Genomic DNA, 20,855 nt, shown 5'->3' with positions numbered 1-20,855 from the left:
GGGCCGCTCTCCGAGGGGGCGGGGGCCGAGCGGCAGCGTGGTCGGTGGGAGCACGTGGGCCGCGACTCCTCCGCCGAGGCGAGACGGAAAGAGGAGCTGTGAGCAAGAAGAGCTAGGGGCAACATGGAGAAAAAACAGAACTGGGTCTGCCCCCTGGAGCAGGGTCGGAACTCAGGGAGCTGATAGGTGGGCAATGCGATCAGGATCAGGTGTGACCCTGAAATTCTGGATCCCGCCAAAGTTTTGTGCTGCGAATCCCGCATTTTGTGCAAAGGGCCAACACCCTTTACAAGTACAGTGGTACCTCGGGTTAAGAACTTAATTCCATCTGGAGATCAGTTCTTAACCTGAAACTGTTCTTAGCCTGAAGCACCACTTTAGCTAATGGGGCCTCCTGCTGCCGCCGCGCCACCGGAGCACAATTTCTGTTCTCATCCTGAAGCAAAGTTCTTAACCCGAGGTACTATTTCTGGGTTAGCAGATTCTGTAACCTGAAGCGTCTGTAACCCGAGGTACCACTGTAAAGGGCCAAAAATCCAACCTCATCCTGTTTGACTCCAAACCAGTGCCAAAGTGCTCTGCTGGTTTTGTGCCGTCGCAAACCTCGCTTTCTGTGCCCACCCCCCAAACTGAGTAATTGACGCTCAATCAGTGCATATAGACACGGATATGGCGATACAGTAAGTGGAGAGGTGTATAAACACAGTGTATTACACCAGAACCAGAGGCACCATAGGTCAGGGGGCAGGACAGAACCATAGGCACCAGACTGGTTCAAAACCACAGCCAGAATGAGCTTGACTTACAGAACTGGATTTGAAGATTTAGGGTATAACGTTTAGGAAACATCTGAAAGCAGCCCTGTATAGGGAAGCTTTTTAAGGTTTGATGTTTTACTATGTTGTTATATATGCTGGAAGCCGCCCAGATTGTCTGGGGCAGCCCAGTCAGATGGATGGGGTACAAATAAATTACTACTACTACTACTATTAACTACAAGCCAGAAATGGAGCAGGCAAAGAAAAGAAGCAGAGAAATCTGGACCTTGGTCAGGCGCAGTGCTAAGGGAATTCATTGTAACAATGAGAATAGTAGGACCTTCTTGATCTAGGACCAGACACAGCTCAAGCACCGGGGCAGTTTCAGAACCAGAAACTAAAGGGAGTCATGCCTAGCTATCTATCACCAGGTTGCCTAAGGTAAGACAGTCAAAGTTCTCAAGTCAGCTTTTGGTCAAGAACCGAGCGGATTTCAGGTTTATCTAGGATGCTACCCAATTAATGTGTGACGACCCAGAACTGTATGGAATTAGGATTATATACCCAGGACCCAGGATTCAGGGCAGAGAAATGAAAATACTTCTTCACACACCACATAGTTTAAACTATAGAATTTGCTCCCACAAGAGGCAGTGATGCTGGCCACTAACATGGATGGCTTTAAAAGAGGATTAGCTGAGTTAATGGAGGATAAGGCTGCCAATTACTACTAGCCGTAATAATAGCTATGCTCGGTCTCTATAGTTGGAGGGCAGTAATGCTTCTGAATACCAGTTGCTGGAAACTGCAGGAAGGGAGAGTGTTGTTGTGCTCAGGTCTTGCTTGTGGGTTTCCGACAGACATCTGGTTGGCCACTGTGAGAAAAGGATACTGATCCAGCAGCTCTTCTTATGTTCTTAAGACTAGTGAAAAGCTTTCCTAGCAGTTTTAGACCAACAAATGTGATTTGCAGAGCCAACACATATACAACGTAATTACATTATTTGGCCTATCCCTCCTACTCTGTAACTCCATAGTGGGCTCCTCTTTCCTTGAATTAAGGAGTTTTTGAACACCACCCACACAGGAAAGGGATACTTCTCCTTACATTTAGCTTCCCTTCAGCTTCTTATTTGTCTGAAATCAAGTACCAATGAACTATCCCTATTCCATTTCACTTGCAAAAGCTTAAGGAGTGCAGAATTCACCAGCCTTCATCCAACAACAGTAACTGATCAATATAACCATATATCAAACCAAACCAAACATACTGATTGAAAGGGAAATTTGGAAGATTTTAGGACAGGCATTTACATTTTCGCAGCTCTGGCATCACTGAGCATATCTGCAGACCATCAAGTGCAGTCTCACTTGAAAGACTTGACATACTTTTTCGCAGCAAGAGACAGGGACATGCAGGAGACATTCAAGAGGCTTCTTCCACTGACTGACTAGTGTAATGAGGCATGGAATATTGCCCTGGTGGAGAAATTGATAAATCAAGTGTCTGTCGCCAGAGGACCAAACTGAGACAGGCTAATTTTTTGAAACTTGGTACAGTTTTATTGGATTCATTAATGTTAGCATCTCGGATCAAAGAGCACCACAGACTGAAAGATATAGAGGAACTTGATTTGCCTGATCTTTAGTGTCTTCAGGGTGTGTGTGAGCAAGTGCAAGCATGCCCCAGTCTCTATGCAAGGTCAGATACCTGCTTGTACAGTACAGTTCTCTTACTTGCCAGTCACATACATATTTGAATGATTTTAAGCTCATTTGTATGTTAATCAGAGTGTTTTATAGTTACATATAGATTTGCTGTTCATGGCTTGCTTTCCTTCTTCGCCCTTATTGCATGCATGCATTTATCACATGCATATGCCACCCTGAATTTCACACCTTGAACTAAATTCCAGGCCAGGGCTCTGTCCATTCATCTCTCTACTAGGTTCCAGTACCATAGGTTCCTCTGCCAGCTTCCAGAACTGTGTCCCTTTGCCCTCTTGTGTCACCCAAGGCTATTTTGGATGGCAGTGCTTGCTTTCCTCTCCTGTCACTGCTTATCTCTTAATAGGGCACTTGTGTGTGCACAGTAGACCAGGATGCCTTTCTCCTCCCTCAGAGCTTTGCTGACATTTCTCTTGGCCAGTCCAGCTAGTTCACATTCTCCCTCCGCTGCTTCTGGCACACAGCGAACTCCCCTACTTTTAGACCTCACTTTAAAAATTGTGCACCAAAAAACCAAGGGCATCATCACATCTCAGTCAAAATCCCCCTCAACAGATCCTCACCCCCGGGGCTGCATCCACAATCTGCTTTTAAAAATGTCAATTCCATCAGAATTCAATACCGCAGCAGCAGCAGCAGCATCATACATTAAATGGTGAAAAGTGCGACCTGCTTCTGTAGCTCTGTTGAGATATCCGTTCTTAACCATTTCGAGCTTGAATAGGACAAAGGAAAAAAATGGCTCCTTTGTTCCAAGAAACCTACTGAATGGCTTCCCAGCCCCGTGTGGGTGAAGGGTGTCAGAAGTGGCGCTGTGTGGGCCGCTCTAAGGCCTGATAAGAACTTCCCTGGATCTTATGACACTTCTGTCTGAACTGTGATATAGACATATATACATACATACAAGCTTTAGCTCATAGAATTGTAGAGTTGGAGGGGACCCTGAGGATCATCTTGTCCAACCCCTTCCAATGCAGGAATATGCACTTTTTCATTACTGTGTAATTATGTGTGCATTAATGACACATATGTAATTCTCTTTTATTAAGATGGGTACAAATGGGGATAGGGAGACCATTTCAGCCTAAGGGCCGCTCTCCCCTGTGGCCAGATTTCTGGGTTCTGCACATCACTGGTGGGTGGGGCTAGAGGGAAAGTGGGTGGAGCGGGGCACTTACTGTGCACCCAGGGGCGGGGCTAGGCGCCTGTGGGGGCAGCGCCCGTGGCAAGCATCCCAGGGGGGCGACAGCAATGTCACCCCCCCTCAGGGATGACCCCCAGTTCAGGCCGCACCCCCCTTCCTCTGCCAGTGGGTGGAGCAACAGATATAACTCTTAGATTTTTTTTACATAGTACATCACATACAATTTCCAGCTTTGTTAATGTAACAACAGTCTGGTTTCTCTTTTTCTGTTTTCCACCCATGCAGGAACTTCTGTGTTCTTGGACACAGATCTGGGTAACAACTGGATATAATACAGTGGTACCTCAGGTTGCAGACGCTTCAGGTTACAGACTCCACTAACCCAGAAATAGGGCTTCAGGTTAAGAACTTTGCTTCAGGATGAGAACAGAAATCGTGCTCTGGTGGCACGGCGGCAGCAGGAGGCCCCATTAGCTAAAGTGGTGCTTCAGGTTAAGAACAGTTTCAGGTTAAGAACAGACCTCCAGAACAAATTAAGTACTTAACCCGAAGTACCACTGTATAAGGGATCAACCATCTGTACATTTTTTCATCCCAGCAGTCCTGGTCTCAGCCTGAAACCTGCATAGCAGCACCTAATGTTATGGTCCGTTCCCTCCTCCCATCTTCTTGATTAAATCCAGATTCCATGGCTTCCACATCCAAGAACCCTTTTTCTCGCTGTCCCTCCCCTCGCTTTCTTTACTATCTCCCCTGATGGAGAGTTTTAAAGAACTCAAAAGCTTGCACAGTATTACATGCCATTTTGGTTGTCTTAATAAAGGCACTGCTCTAATGTAGGCTTTGTAGTTTTTCTTACAGGCCAACGTGGCTACTTTTGCTTTCTAATAAAGTTCCCCACCCTTGGTGTAGATTCATCTAATATTAGAATCCTAAAATCATAGAATTGTAGAGTTGGAAGGGATCCCAAGGGTTATCTAGTCAACCCCCACTGATTAAAAAAAATATACCACCCTCTTGCCCCAACCAGTTCCTTCTATCAGTCATACTGTACTACTTGCATGGAGAGGTGGTTCTGCATCACAGCTCCTACTCAATAGTTTCCATAAATTCATCCCTGCCCAAACAAAATTCCACCTTTACTCTCCCCACCCCCACTAGAAACATGCACAGCAAAGCCATTTTGTGACCTCTTAAATGTTATTTTCTAAGTGAGTGCTACCCCAATTAACATTACAAGTCTGGTGCAGCTACCGTTTACTGAGGTTTCTCTGTAACTTCCGCTAGCAACTGTGGGTTCTTCTTTTCCTGTTCCGGAACACATAGCTGTCTACAATTTCTTTTAAATGATGTGTAAGTCTGTTGCAGCAATACCAACAAAGAGTCTTAAATATGTACACATTTGTTATGGCATAATAAGCTTTCATGAAGCAGACTGCAGTTCATTAGATGCAGGGAGTGTTATCTTTAACTAACAAGTATATTTACATATCAGAATGGGGAGGGAGAGAGAAATGTAAACCATGGAGTAAACAGTGAGGTCAAACGCAATGAAATACACAAGGTCTGTGACAATTCAATTAACAGCTTTTTATTGAGTGATAATCCAGAGAATAAGATCATATATGGGTGGGAAAATTGACCCTCCAGATGTTGGCAGACTAACTCTCATCAACCCCAGCCAGCATACCCCATGGAAAGGAATTATGGGAGCTATTGTCCAGCAACATATGTCGAGCCTGGGGAGTCTCCATCCTTCCTCTACACCAGGCATGTCCAAAATCTGTTTTGGGGGTCTAATCCACCGGTTGGTTCAATCCGGCTCCTGTGGCAGTTTATTTCCTGGGGTAAAACCGTAAAAAAAAGGCTGAACAACTTCAATCTTAAAACAAACTGAACAACTTCAATCCAAAAAAAAAGCTCAACAACTTTAATTCTAAAATAAAGCTCAACAAGTTTGGGGTAAAATCGTAAACGCATGTTCAGTTCATCAAATCTGGCCCTCTTTGAAAAAAGTTTAGGCATCCCTGCTCTACACTAAGAGATAAGAATCACCAAGAGAAATAAAATACCAATGAACACGATTGATTCCTCTGCCTACACTTGCTACAGTTCTACACAGGGTGAAAGGGAAACCCCTAGCTAATAATAAACATTTCCTTCATCTGAGGAAAAGTTTTATGGTGTATGATTTTAAAGTTCTGTGTTGCTTAAAGAAAAGTGAAGGGAATAGAGTTGTACTGTTAGACTGAAATCCTGTACATATTGACAGACTTACCTGGGAATAAGGTCCATTGAGTCTAATTAGTCTTAGTTCTGAGTAGACATGCTCAGGATCGCCCATCAAGATAAAAACAACTGGGGATTCCTGGTTTGAGAAAGTTCTTGATTAAAATTGTTTAGACTTTTCATAACCACTGCCACAATGAAGGAAGTTAACAGTTAGGACAATGGATAGGAAAGTACCTTTCCTTTCAGCCGTGGCTGCATGTTGCAAGTGAGAAGGATGTGTTTGAGTCTGTCAGAGCATAAATTACCTCATGCGTGTGAGTCATCATTACTACCCTGCAAGTACTCTTTTTTTATTTTTTGCAGTAAATCTGCTTCGTGCTTATTTCACGTAGTTCTTAAATTGATGGATGGATGGACGATACATTCGGCTTCCTAGCAGGCAATCAGACAAAATGCCTTTTTGGTTCCTCCCTCCAGTTACACGATTATTTTCATACAAGCAAAGAAATTTCAAGACAACAAGGCTTGAGCTCCTGGAAGAAGAAAGGAATGCAGTGTTATTAATTAACAAAGGTTCTGCAGCAATAAGTCTTATCTAACTGCTATCTAAATAGCCTTCCACTAGTGTAGTTATCTAATCCTTAATGAGATGAGAAATGGAGAGATAATCACCACCCGCCTCATACCCATATCAGGCAACCTCATTTTGGCTCAAACCCCTGGAACTGACTTCAATTCCCAGACTCCACACAGTTCAGCAGCCCAAGAGGTGCCAAGGGAGGCATGTCAGAGTCACCTCAGCCCTCGGCTAATTAGTGAGGCTGGCTTGCCGTTCCTAAGTGGGTTGCAGTTATTGATCAAGCAGAACAGCATTAAGAGGTTGGTCTAGGGGGGAAGGAGAAAGCCTTCATCCTAATTTAATTATGCTCCTTAGCCTGTACCAATTTTACCAGTTGTGACATGTTTTAATGCCCAATAACCAGCCGGCTACCAGATCTATCTGTCTTCCTATCTGGTTATCTGGCTCAGCTGCTGTACAGAAAGTCACATTTTTAAATCCTTGTTAGTTCTGGTTAAGATTTGTTGTGTTTCAAAGCTATACCCCATTCCTTTCCATTCCACATCACGACTCTGTTGGAATTTATAGTGCAATATTATCTTCTGAAAAGCTTGTGTCCATGCTATGTTATTGACAGAAACAGAAAGAATATGTGCACTCAGGAAGGCAGATATGGTAGTACAGTGAGAGCACTAGAGATGCAGCACTCCACAGTGCATGGGAAGATATTTTTGTTGACTCACTGTTTGAAAGTGACCTACTTAATCTGGTTCTGGCGGGTTGAGTTCAGTCAACTGGACACATGCAAATCAGCTAGAAAGAACTACAGGAAGTCTTCTTCAGTTCTAATATGGCTTGACTGTAACTTTTGTTTATTTCTCTCTTCCCGGATTCTCAAACATATTCCTGATAAATGCATAAATGCATCTCTCTATACCTTTGCAATAAATGCCCATTTACTGTATGATGGAGGCTGGCCTAGATTTACATTGGCTTCATTTTAGCACTGGTATTTAGGGATCAGAGAAAAGAGAAATGATCGCATTGAAATAATTGTCTATAATAAATATAGAGATTGTATGCTATTAAATACAATTTGGATTCACTTATGTTCTCATTGGTAGTTAATGCCATTATAACATTATTATTATTATTATAATTATTACCTTAAACATATGTTTTAAGGTTGTTTGCAAACATACCATAAAACCGCTCAAAATAGTTTTCAAAACTGCAAAAACAACTGAAGATAAGTTGAAGAACAATGCAAAATGAACACCAAAGGAGAGAACTTTTTGTCTCCCTGGTAAAACTTGCTGAAACAAAAATGTCTTAAATTGTTTCTGGAAAGTACAGATACAGTGGGTGGGTGCCTGTCTCTCCCATAACAGAAAAAGGGCAGGCCACAGGAACTTTGACATGGCCGGGACCTCTGGTGCTGCTCGCTGCCATGGCGCCCCCCATGTTGCCTTGCCGGAAGTCCCCAGGCATAAATCCGGGAACATTAATTAATATCTGGGGACATTCCGGGGACAGATTTTGTCCGGCAACAGATTGGTGAATCCGGGGACTGTCCCTGGGGACCGGGGACATCTGGTAACCCTACCTTAAGGCAATTGGAGCAATTGGGCCAAATTGGGCCCAGCGGGCCACTCTTAAGGGGCCCCCTGCACCAGGGCAATCTAGATGGATTTTATTTATATCTATAAGATTTTGCAGACTTTGGCTGAGAACTGGGGCCCTACAAAAAAAATAAAATCAAGTTGCGCCCCACTGCTTCAAATTGGGCGCCACTGGCTAGCCCTCAGTTTAATAGTTGCTGGGCCTCAGTTGCCCTGCCCTTGCATGAAGTCTTGTGTTTACAATTTTGGGAGAGGGGAGACTGTGGCACTGGGGAGCAGGCAGGCTGGCGAGGCCCCCTTGATTTAGAGGCCTGAGTTGCCCGGCCCTCGCATGAAGTCTTGGGTTTGCAATTTTGGGAGAGGGGAGACTGCCTGCTGGGGAGCGTGTGGGCTGGCGAGGCCCCCTAGATATAGAAGCCCTAGGCTTCAGCCTATTTAGCCTATACATAAATCTGGCACTGGCCACACTAGTCCAGCTCCAAGTTATTGTGGAACAGGTTTCTTCATGCGACATAGTACTGCAACTTACAGAAAAGTGAGTCTGAAGATGATCTCAACTTACAGGCAGGTTCACACAACAGGAAGTAGTTCTTTAGCTACCTTGGTCCAGGTAATTTGAGGTTTTAAAGGTCAAGACCAACAGTTCGTTTGTTTTGCAAATTAAACATATTTTATTATACCAAACATTCATTGACTTCCCTCCCTTTCCTTCCAAGGTTCATTTGTCTTATCCAACATTCCTGCATATTTTAATGTACCCATTTAATTCAATTTACCTTTCTTACATCCTCTGAATTATTTTAATACTGCCAGCATTTTTAACTATATACAATTATTTTCAATATACTCAACAAGATTTTCCACTCCTCTTTAAATACCTGTTCTTGTTCTCTTATTCCATTTGTTAGACCTGCTAACTCTGCATATTCTACCATTTAAGTTACCAATCCTCCTTACTAGGAACCTCTCTTGGCTTCCATCTTTTGGCTAACAAAATCTGAGCAGGTGTTGTTGCATACATAAACAAAATTTTCTGACTCCTGGGAACCTCTGCCTATACAATTCCTAGCAGAAATGCCTCTGGGTTGTTTGGGGAAAGTTCTTTTCAACATTTCCCCCATCTCATCATATATCATTTCCCAATATTCTTTAATTTTTTTGCATGTCCACCACATATGAAAAAGGTTCCTTCTACTTTACATTTCCAACACAAATCGATTCCACATTATACATCTTAGCGAATCTACTCAGTGTTAGATACCTACCATCTATGAATCATTTCATATAATTCTCTTTCAGCATGTAGCATGCAGTAAATTTCAAATTATTCTTCCAGAGATTATTCCAGAGGTTTAATTCTATATTCTATGTTCTGTACCCTATATCCATTACCCAGTGGGTCATTGATGCTTTAACCAGCTCATATTTTGTTTCCCATTCCGATAATAATTTGTACATTTTGGACAATTGTTTTTTTCTTATTCAGCAATAACTCTGTTTCAGATTGTGAGCCTTAGTCCAAAAAGCCATTTTTCTTATCTAGTCTGAACATATCATATAGTTGATGGTACTGTAACCAATCAGTAATTTGGTTCCCTTACTTCTTCCATTGGTTTTAATCTGGGTTCACTCCCTGAAAAATCTAACAAATCCCTATAAGTCGCTCACTGTCTCTTCATATTTATTCTCTTAATTGTAATTAATTGTAATTGTATTTGCTTCTGTTGGCAATAACCATGGGGTGTTTTCCTTTCCAACAAGTTTTTATGTTTCTCTCAGACTCTATACAGATTTCTCATAATAACATGGTTCATGAAGCTCTTATATATTTTAGCTTTCCCATACCAAAGACATGCATGCCCACCAAACTTCATATTATGGCCTTCCAGATCTAAAATGTGTGCAGTTTGAATTTAGCTGAGTTAACAAATTGATCACCACATTTTGCATTAGCTGTAGTTTCCAAACATGTTTTAAATTGTATTAATTTATTTATTTCAGGTAACAGTAACAGGTAACAAAACAGGCATTTCATGTTACAAGACCCTTTCCATAACTTGGGGTAGCCTTAGAAGAATGATTTTATTGCTTAGTCGTCTTAGTCGTGTTCAACTCTCCGTGACCCCATGAACCAGAGCATGCCTAGGAAACTCTCACTTTCTTCTCAAAGCTTCTCCTTTGTTATGTTTTCTTGGCAAAATGCTGGGGTGGTTTGCCAGTTCCTTCTCCAGGTGGATCACATTTAGTCTAAACTCTCGGCTATGACCTGTCCGTCTTGGGTAGCCCTGCATGGCATAGCTCAGAGCTTCTTGGAGTTATTCAAGCCCCTTCGCCACGACAAGGCTACGAAGGGGAGAAGAATGATACAACGGTAAAAATATGAATGGCAGTCTGCATAAAATGTAGCCCAGTACAGCTTGCAGTTCCAAGATCTACTTCACACTGGGATCTGAAACATATTGGCAAATATTATTTCTGTATATTTTTGCATAATATATTGTTCACACCATGCCTCACAGTGAGGCTGTGTACACATTACCATTTACTCTGGCTTCACTGCATTCCTCCTACCGCTGATTTTTGAAATCGCGTACCCAGGTTGTTAGCCACAATCCATATCTAGTTTCTTTAGAAATACTGCTGCTTGATATGTTTCCCTCAAACTAGCTTCTAACTGATTTGAAAACATAATCCACATTCACTTTGATGTCAAGCAGCAGTGTGTACTTTTCAGATAGCCCTTGTGCATGCGCAGATGCCAGCTTCATGAATAGGAGTTGCAGGCTCAGGGAAACCAAACAGGTAAGAGTGCATTGGATAAAGCCATGCCTGCCTGCTCTCCAGTATGTACAACAATGTGCAAATGTGAATTGAAATGCAGATCACTGTGTTTTAAGATGCTAATGTGTACATAGCCTGTGTTTTGGTTTTTTTAGTTGTTCTGGAATTTGGTAACTGTGAGAGACAAGACCAAACATCACACTTCTATTACCCAAGAACTGTTCAATGTGTTCATAATGTTTTAAAATGTATATTTTTCTGCAGCAGCTAAGCAAACAACATATCTGTGGGCATCTGGGAAATGTTAAATCAACCAGAGTTTATTGCAGATTCCAAAATTAGTCCTCAGTTTCTCCTGTCTCTTGGTTATGAGACTGATGTATAGTATAACTGATTTGTAGCTCTGTGAGAGCTTTTGAAAAAATGCCCTTGAAAAAATTATTACAGCAATATAATAACCCAAATGCTAAAAAAGCCAGTAAGAATAAAATATGCTAGTGGCATTGTGATTTAATGCTGCAGTTCTATGCATATTTCAGTAAGGGCCCCATATGCACTACACATTTAAAGCAGTATCATACCACTTTAAACAGTAATGGCTTTCCCCAAAGAATCCCAATTCATAAGTCTATCACTGGCTGCTACCATGATGCTAGATTCAGGTAGGTAGCTGTGTTGGTCTGACGCAGTTGAAATAAAATAAATAAATTCCAGTAGCACTTTAAGAGACCACACAAAAGCTTATACCCAGAACATACTTAGTTGGTCTCTAAGGTGCTACTGGACAATTTTTTTATTTATTTCGACTGCTACCATGATGGATATGCTCTGTCTCTACCATCACAAGCAGAAATGCATCTGAACACCAGTTGCTGGAAACCGCAAGAAGATAGAGAACTCCTGTGTTCAGGTCCTGCTTGTGAGTTTCCCACAGGCCACTGTGAGAACTAGATGGGTCATTAGCTTGATCCAGCGGGCTCTTTTTATGTTTTATTATGATTTTATATTTGTTTGTTGCCTTCAAAATCTGTATGATTTAGGGCAGGGCAGGATACAAAGACTTTGCAAAACAAATAAATGTTTCTGAAAACATTTTTCCTTTCCTCCCCTCCAAAGCTCCCCTAACTCTCTGCCCTTGTATTAAAATAATGAACGAGAACATATTTTTTCCCCAGCCCGTCAAACTCTCCACACTGTTTAAACATGTTAACATTTATTACGGGAAACTAGTCATGCTGTTCCAGTCAGGGAAGTCACTGGGGCTGACGAAAACGATGAGTGTTTAAATCCATCTTCCTGTGTTGCTCCAAGCTTCACGTAGACAAGGGGGGGGGGGGGAGCATGAGAATCGTGGGGCAGGGTTTGTGTGTGGGGTGTGACTGCTTTACCCAAAACAAATGCATCCTCGTTTAGAACTGAACTGGCTTGACCTGGTTCCCTTAATATTTCGTCATTGTAATGTGTGTGTTTTTTGTTGTTTTTTTATAGAAGGCAGAAATGTATATATAGATCAATGAAAGCATGACAGCAGTACTGTATGTGGAGGAAGTGTATAGGTAATGTTAAAGCCCCTGTAGGGGACGCAAGCGAGGGTCCCGACCTGCACCAAGCCTTCAACCCCGCTATTTGCTTTTTAAAAGCCATTCACGCAACTGCTAATTGCCTGAGCAGCGCCTTTTCGAGCCTGGTCCTCGGCAGAAAAGGAAATGCAGGCTGCGGTGGCCAAACTTGACCCTCCAGCTGTTTTGGGACTACAATTCCCACAACCCCTGACCACTGGTCCTGTTAGCTAGGGGTGATGGGAGTTGTAGTCCAAAAAAGAGGTGGAGGGCCAAGTTTGGCCATGCCTGAGCGAAGAACTACGAAAGGCAGCGCCGCCAACATCCCTTGGGGATCATTATAGGAAGGGGACAGTGGGGATATCTCAACACTGGTGGAAGCTGGAAAGGGTAGGATAGGAAGCGTGGGCTCTCGGCTGTGTGTCTTGCGGGACTAGGGGAAGTTCCTGTTGCTTCCGCGGAGAACTCAACAGGCTGCGACCGGAGAGGAGCGAAGGCCGGTCCCTACGGCCCGAAGCGCCGGTTGCCGGAAGGAAGCATTTTCACGTCGCACCAGCCGCTGTGGTTTCTAAGGAAACGGGGTCTTCGCCGTTGCCGAGATTGAGCCGTTTCTTGGAACCTGCTGGGTTCGTGCAAGGAAAGGGGTGGTTGTACGAGAAGGGTGGGCTGGGTGTTTTCATCGCCAGTCTAGTGAGGCATAAGATACAGGTTTGGAGAAGGGGGGGGGGGATTTTAGGCGGTTTGTGTGGTTTGCTAAAACCCATCACCCTAGGAAGCACAGACATAGGGGAAGGGGGCAGTTCCGAATTTACGTATAAGCTACACAAGCTATAGCCCCACTCTCTTGGGGCCCCCCCAAAAAGTAAAGGGGAAAAAACTGGATGTACATTACCTAAATATAAAATAACTAATATACTTCTTTTTAATTGTGTTTCAGTTCAACAATTACTTTGATAAAATACATATTTTGTTATGTGCAAATGGCTTTAGATATCTATCAGGTCCATAAATTACCATATAGGATATATTCAACACAAAAAACTGTGACAATTTGTTGTTGACAAAGGGCAGCTGGACATATAAAGGGCCCCATTACCTTCAGTAGCTTAGGGCCTCATCAAACCTAAATCTGGCCCTGGAAGGGGGGGTATGCATGACAAAATGAGGCAAAGTCATGCATGGGACATGGGTAGCATGAAGTGAGGGGTACATTATACTGTATGCTGCAGTCCCTGGCCATGCTCTTGTAAATGGCACAACTCTACACCAGCCCCAGACCTGATCAAAGACACTTCACTCTCATTTACTTCATTAACAACAACAACAACAACAACAAAAAGGGTCACCCATCACTGGCAACTGTGCCTTCTTGACAGAGCATAGGGTATGGTAGAAACTAGCACCCAATCTATTATTTAAGCCCCCACAGAAAGAGGCCATAACACAGATAGTAGGGTGTAGGGCATGGGTCTTTTATCTCTCTGGTCTCGCATGATGCATATTTAATGCTCACGACATTTTTGTGTCTGGACTTGAACTCTTTAATGGGTATTCTCTGCCTCAGGGCTCCAGACACAAGCATGCAACCCTTGCGCTCCATTCTGGCAACTGGAGGTAGCAGGGCAGAACAGGATACTTTGCACATGGGGGAATTTGAAATAGGAAGGGCCTGGAGCATGTTTGTGCCTGTCTTGCAAATTGCACCATAGGCTTCCCTTGCATGTTGCTTCAGCGTGTTTGTGCGCCTTTCATTGAGGGATGGGGGGGTGGGGAGAGAAACTGTTTTGCCAAACCAGCAGTCGCACGAGAGCATTAGTTGCTACTTTGACAAACAGTACCATAGGGCTCCACTGCCTATGTATGTGGCCACTACCTAGTTCTATCCATTTCTAGTGTGAAGGGGGTATGGTGAAGTGACTGCTGCCATCGCTCAGTCTTGGCCCGCGTGGGGCGGGTCCCTCTTTTTGACATGTGGCCATTGTCACTGGTGTGCTTCCTGGTTTGGTGGGCTGTGGTGGTGTTTCCAGGGACATGCAATGTACCTGCTGGTTTTTTGTGTGTTTTTTGTAGTTTCTGTTTTTCACCTTCTCCTTCCATGGTAAACACACATTGGATACACAACTGTTTCCACCAGCACAGTGGTGGTGCTTCTCTTCCCTCCCCAACATAGTATGAGTATAGGAATGCTCTGCCCATTTCTTCCATTAAGACAAATGGGATTAATTTTGTATGGTCCTTGTGATCAGGACTGGTTGGAATATTTTAGCCTAATCGGTGCTACGTAGGCCAGTTTGCCCTTTTTCAGCTTTGTAACAATGCCAACTTCTTAAAATAGTAATAGATGAATGCTCTTAGAACTAGTTCCTTCTTTATATATTGTTTACAAGTTTAGCATACAAAAAAGATGCGATAGTAAATTTACTCTGAACACAAAGCTCTTTAAGAAGAAAAGAGCCTCAGCTAGCAAAGTATGATTTCTATTCCAGGAAGGGAAGGAGCAGTAGATGGTGTCAGTGTTGCCTTAATTTTTAAAATCACCCCCCCACCCGATGGAAATAAACTTTGTATAATTATCTTGTGGGAGCTGCTTTATTCTGTGCGTTACCCCCCTCCCCCCACTTCTTTTGAAGGAGACCTCCTCTTGGGTCTGGAAAATCTTTCCCACACTGTGGGGTCCTCTTTTTTCTTCTCCTTTTTTTCCTCTGGAGGTGGGACTGATGATTCTTTCGGAGGCACTTTCCTTACCATGTTTTCCATTGTCTCAATCTCAAATAAAACGTCAATCCCCCCCCCCCCCAATTTCCCAAAGTTCTTCCTTTGTTACAATAGGATCTTTTATTGGTCTTCTTGGAAGTTTTTGTCATATGGCAGGTGCTGCAGGAGCCGGTGGAGGACTGTCAGGTTTTGGAGGGGGCTTGGGTCTCCACAATGGCATTTTCTGTCTTTCTTTTCTGTCACAACATGTTCCGGGTTCAAATTCATCAAAAATGGGGGGGGGGGGGAGGGAAAAATCAGGCTCAGAACCGGGAAAGGAAGAGGGTTGCCAGCTGTCCTTTAAAACACAGGTTGGTTCCCCTGTTCCTCTATTTGGGATGCCTTTTGTCACCTTTTGGAAGTCATAATGACACTTTTTAAAAAAAAAAATAATAATTTTATTGAAGTTATGTACAACGCAAATCTACTACTACAACAACTGAAACAAATAAATCCGACTTCCGGGTCAGCGCCATTGGTGAATGGCGGAGTTCCTCCGACTGGAGGAATGGGCTCCGTGGAAACTGGGTCTTCCCGCCGCGGTGAAGGTGGGGACCCACTAGAAATCCCAGGCAGAGGAAGCCTGGGAACATGGGGTTCGGCAGGGCACCAGAAGCGCCCCCCTACTTGCGGGGAATCCCATTTAGGGGCTCCGGAGCGAAGTGGGGTGAGAAGCGCGGTGCTGCGAACTGACTGCTACTTTCACGGAGTGAAGCCGCACAGCCATTGCCAGAGAGCGCTGACTTTTTCCTGTGGACAATTGGACTTAAAACAAGTACCCGTGAGTAGAAACGGAAAATTGGATCAAGAAATTGCTTAATTTGGTATCGAAGTGGGAAGGTGCAAAACAGGAAGTCCGCCTTCCGCTTTTTGTATATAGACTAAAGCAAAAATTTTGTAAGCTAAAGCCGGGAAAGCTGTCAAAAAGCCTAAATTTCCTTCATTTAGAATCACTGAAACCCCCCTTGGAAGCAGGAGAAAAGGGGGGGGGACTCTGTTTAACCCTAGCAGGAGAGGGAGTGAAGAAGGATAAGTTTCCACCTGGGAACGGGGTGTCAGAGACAGAAACTGTTGGAGAGGTTCATTGACTGTGAATGGAATACTTTGACAGATAGCTAATGAAGAGAGACAAGTTGATTCTAATGTTGCCTTTTGCATTTTAAAGAAACAAAATATCTGAAAAACATCTGAAATATCTGGAAAATGAAAGTAACTTTCCTTTGCCTTTTAAAAAAAATGGATACAAACAGAAATTGTCTCCTCTAGAGGGAGCTTGTTAAATTGTTGCTGCAGTATCTTTTCTGACCTTGACCAAAGATGAGCTGGGAGGAAGATTGGGTGCTTGCTTTATGCAAAACAAATGCCTTGCTGGAACAGATGCACGAGAAGATGGACTTGATGAATGAGAAAATGGATTTGACTGTTGTGGTTAATAACTGTGGACAAACAGGGAACATTGATACAGAAATCATCCAGGGACCAACCTATGATTCTCTACTGAATGGGCAAGTGCAGATGACAATGAAGGAAGATGCGGTTGCACCTCAAATAATACAAATGAAGAGACCCGAGGCCCTACAGGAGCATAAACCGCTGTCATTGAAGAGTGAAGTTGAAGTGGGCCAGGGGGAGTTTGGAGATGAGGAGATTCCTAACTTTGGAGAGACCTTGAAATATGACATTAAATACTTTTTGGATTATATCGAGGACTGTGGGGAATGGGACTGTGGGGAATGGGCGGGCTGGATGAAGGGAGATGGAGACAATTTTGGGTTGGAACCCCCCAGAGACCTACTCCTCAATGAGAAAGGAAAGAAATTAAGAGAGACCAACAAAAGACAAGGAAAAGGGCAAGTATAAACAAGAAGAAGAAGAACTGCAGAAGGGACATGGAAGAGACTTAAGGGCCTCGGACATAAGGCTTCCAGGTTGATGGACTAGATGGAATGGACAGTAAGGACTGACACGATCCGAGACCAGGAAGAAGAGACGCTGGATGATGATTGGAAGAAAATTTATAAAGGAAACTTTTTATTTAGAATTAGCTTAATGAATATTAGGGAAAATGTTGGAATGAAACTATATGACTCTAGCAGAAATGATATCAGGAGCTATGTATATTTGAAAACTAAGATTTAAGCTTTAAGGTATTTTGGGGTAAGATAAGGTTAAATAAACTAAGGTAATTTGAATAACAGAATATGGGGAAAGATGGAAAGGATTTGTTGAGTTAATTATTAGGTTAAATTGTTAAGATATATTTTTTAACAAAAATTGAGAAAGATGGAAAGAATTTGCTGAAATAATTAATTAAACTAGAATACAAAAAGGGAGGTGTGAGGAGGTCAATGAAACAAGCAAATGGAAATTATAGATATGCAATTTGGGATTTGTGTCTTTTCCCCCCCTTCTTTTTATTTTTCTTTTGCTGTATTGTTGTATTGGTTTTTATGTTCTGTGTTTTTTTTTTTTTTTTGTATTGTAGTGTTGTTCTTTATTTTGTCTTTTTTTTGTAATTTTGAAATTATTAATAAATATTATTTTTTTAAAAAAAGAAACAAATAAATCCACCACCATAACATCTAAAGCGATACAAATTTAACAACATTACACTTACAACAAAGAAAAACATAAAAAGAAATAAAATACTTCCCTTATCCTGTATATGGCTTCCTTCTTTACTTCTTATAAACTGTTTCCCATATAGATAATTATTACTGGTTATATCAAATTGTAATTTAAGAAGCACAAATCCTCCAGTAGGAATTAATTGAAACGTCCAGGTGGTTATTTGAGGACACTGCTTGATAAAATATTCTCTACATTTCCCCCATTCTTTTTGAAATTCTTGTCTGGGGTGGCTCCTGATTGCCTCTTTTAATTTGGACAATTCAATATAATCTAATAGTTTATCCTTCCATTCCTTTTGTCATGTTTTGGAAGTCATAATGACACTTGAAGGTTTTTGCCCTCACCCTGACTTGCCTGCCTAGTACGGCCTAGCAGTTAGGCTCCTGGGAAGTTGTGTTGCCTCAATTTTTTTTAAAAAAATTCTTCTTAGATGGAAATAAACTCTTTATAGTTCTCTTATGGGAGCTGCTTTGTTCTTGGTGTTATTTTTTTCACGTCTTTTGAAGGAGACCTCCTCTTGGGTCTGGAAAGTCTTTCCCACACTGTGGGGCCCTCATTTTTCTTCTCCTTCTTTTCTCTGGAGGTGGGACTGGTGATTCATTTGGAGGCTCTTTCCTTTCCGTGTTTTCCATTGTCTCAATCTCAAATAAAACGTTGATCCCCCCCCCTTCTATTTCCCAAAGTTCTTCCTTTTTTACAATAGGATCTTTTATTGGTCTTCTTGGAAGTTTTTGTCGTCTGGCAGGTGCTGCAGGAGCTGGTGGAGGACTGTCAGGTTTTGGAGGGGGCTTGGGTCTCCAGAATGGCATATTCTGGCTTTCTTTCCTGTCACAACATGTTCTGGGTTCAAATTCATCAAAAATGGGGAGGGGGAGGGGAATAGCATGCTCAGAAGGGGGAAAGGAAGAGGGTTGCCACCTGTCCTTTAAAACATAGGTTGGTTCCCCTGTTCCTCCTTTCGGGATGCCTTTTGTAATAATGACTTGAAGGTTTTTGCCCTCACCCTGACTTGCCTGCCTAGTGCGGCCTAGCAGTTAGGCTCCTGGGAAAGTTGTGTTGCCTCAGTTTTGATCTCTAAGTGCCGTTAGAAAGATGTTGTCTAAAGATTACTAAATTTAACCAATGAGACATGTGTTGGAAGCTTTTTTAAAAAAAACAAAAACACTTATGAAAGACTTTTGATACTACTTTCATTTGGCTAATTTCAGATAATTCTATTTTGCTTTAGAGGGGACAGTCCATACATTTTAAATATGTGAGAGTAAAACCCATGGAGATCAATCAGACTTAAGGCATGACTAATTTTCCCATTTACTTCAGTGGGAGCTAAGCTCAGCTAACTGACAGTGCAATACTATGTTTGTCTACTCAAAAGTAAGTTCCAATAAGTTCAGTGGGACTTACTCCCAAGTGAGTGTGACTAGGCTTGCAGCCTAAAAACTAGCCTTTTAAAAATATTAGAAATATCTAGGTGATTGCATTTATACTTCCAGCACACAAGTGCATGCATTTAGGAACAGAGTAAACATAATACATTAAAAAAAAAAATTTCAGTAGTGTCTAATAAATACTCTGAGAATCTAAGCATAAAAGAAAAACAATTCCTCAGCGAGGTTTTTTTTTAGTAGCAAGATAGAATGCAAGTGAAACTGTCCCTATCGCTTTATTTCCATGCTGATGAAAGCTTCACTTGCTGCATTTTTTTTTTGCTTGTCATACATCTGTTAACAGCAGACACCTGTTAACCTTTAAGAAATAAGGTTGGTGACTTTATACGTTATTACTTTACTAGAATACAATTTATTTAATTTCTATACCGCTTTATATTTTTAAGAAAAATCTCAAATCGGTTTACAGCTTATTCAATCAATAAAACATAAATAAAACAATCTGAAGAAAGTCAAATATAGAGTATACAGTCAAAGCAACATAACAAAAAACTAAATTATCTTAAAGATTTCAAAATAAAACATTACAAAGGAGGTCAAGTACAGAATACATATTTAACATAGTAGGGCTGGGTGAGTCTGGGTCCTGCCCCCTAGGCCAGGTGGAAAGGGCCTTGCAAGAAATGGCCTTCACGCCTCATAGCCGGGCGAGGAGGAGCCTCTTCAGTAGAGCTGGTGAGTCTGGGCCCCACCACCTAGGCCAGCAATAAAATAATAAACCAACAATAAAAACTCTGTCCCACCTATTGATATATTTTCCTTTATGTATATGTAGCATAATATTTATCTACAATGGTTGTTTAGTTCAGTAAAAGGTAAAGGTACCCCTGCCCGTACGGGCCAGTCGTGTCCGACTCTAGGGTTGTGCGCCCGTCTCACTTAAGAGGCCGGGGGCCAGCACTGCCCGGAGACACTTCCGGGTCACGTGGCCAGCGTGACAAGCTGCATCTGGCGAGCCAGCGCAGCACACGGAAACGCCGTTTACCTTCCCGCTAGTAAGCGGTCCCTATTTATCTACTTGTACCCGGGGGTGCTTCGAACTGCTAGGTTGGCAGGCGCTGGGACCGAGCAACGGGAGCGCACCCCGCCGCGGGGATTCGAACCGCCGACCTGACGATCGGCAAGTCCTAGGCGCTGAGGTTTTACCCACAGCGCCACCCGCGTCCCATCGTTTAGTTCAGTAACCCTTCCTAAATTATACTTAACAATCCTGCATAATTTTAAAATTATTTTTATTATGTGAAATGTTAACTCATTGTAACACGGAAAAGAGTAAACAGTCAGGACTAATCCCACAATTTTTGGTACTATTTACTTCAGTTCAGTGAACTGCATCCTGTCCTCCACTGGTGGGAGAGTGAAATAGTACAAATATAGCATTAAGCAGGCAGTGGTGGGATCTGTATTTAAAAAATATGCCTGCTGTACTGTACGCTCATTGGAGATGTTTTATTAGACTGTCTGATCTGAAAACCTTATTTTGCATTTGAAAAGATTAAAGAGCTACCATTGGATTTGTCTGATTCAATTGTTTCTGTTCTGCATGGCATTTGCAGATGGAATAATCTGTCATAAATGACACAGAAAAATACCATGCTATGAGTAAAATGAGATGTATAGCAACAGACTCAACTTGAGC

At 42.4% G+C, this 20,855-nt stretch overlaps 1 protein-coding gene across 6 annotated transcripts in view; it reads left to right on the top strand.

The window, feature by feature from the left end:
* The first annotated feature begins 108 nt into the window (after positions 1-108).
* Positions 109-20,855, top strand: part of CCDC57 (coiled-coil domain containing 57) — a 65,051-nt gene continuing 44,304 nt past the window's right edge. For 3 of the 6 annotated variants that reach the window (XR_013982412.1, XR_013982413.1, XM_080993663.1), the window contains exon 1: positions 19,761-19,891. Coding sequence is in view for 2 of the 6 variants with exons in the window: in XM_080993663.1 (XP_080849789.1) it covers positions 19,840-19,891 (52 nt within the window). In the remaining 4 variants the exon portion in view is untranslated. Of the gene's footprint in view, positions 164-12,917; positions 13,092-19,760; positions 19,892-20,855 lie in introns of those variants that run through there. The other 3 variants (XM_080993664.1, XM_080993665.1, XM_080993666.1) reach the window with 3 other exon arrangements.

The sequence above is a fragment of the Podarcis pityusensis genome, assembly GCF_964106645.2.
Source record: "Podarcis pityusensis genome assembly, chromosome: 2".
Taxonomy (NCBI): domain Eukaryota; kingdom Metazoa; phylum Chordata; class Lepidosauria; order Squamata; family Lacertidae; genus Podarcis; species Podarcis pityusensis.
This window is presented reverse-complemented; position numbering and strand designations above follow the sequence as displayed.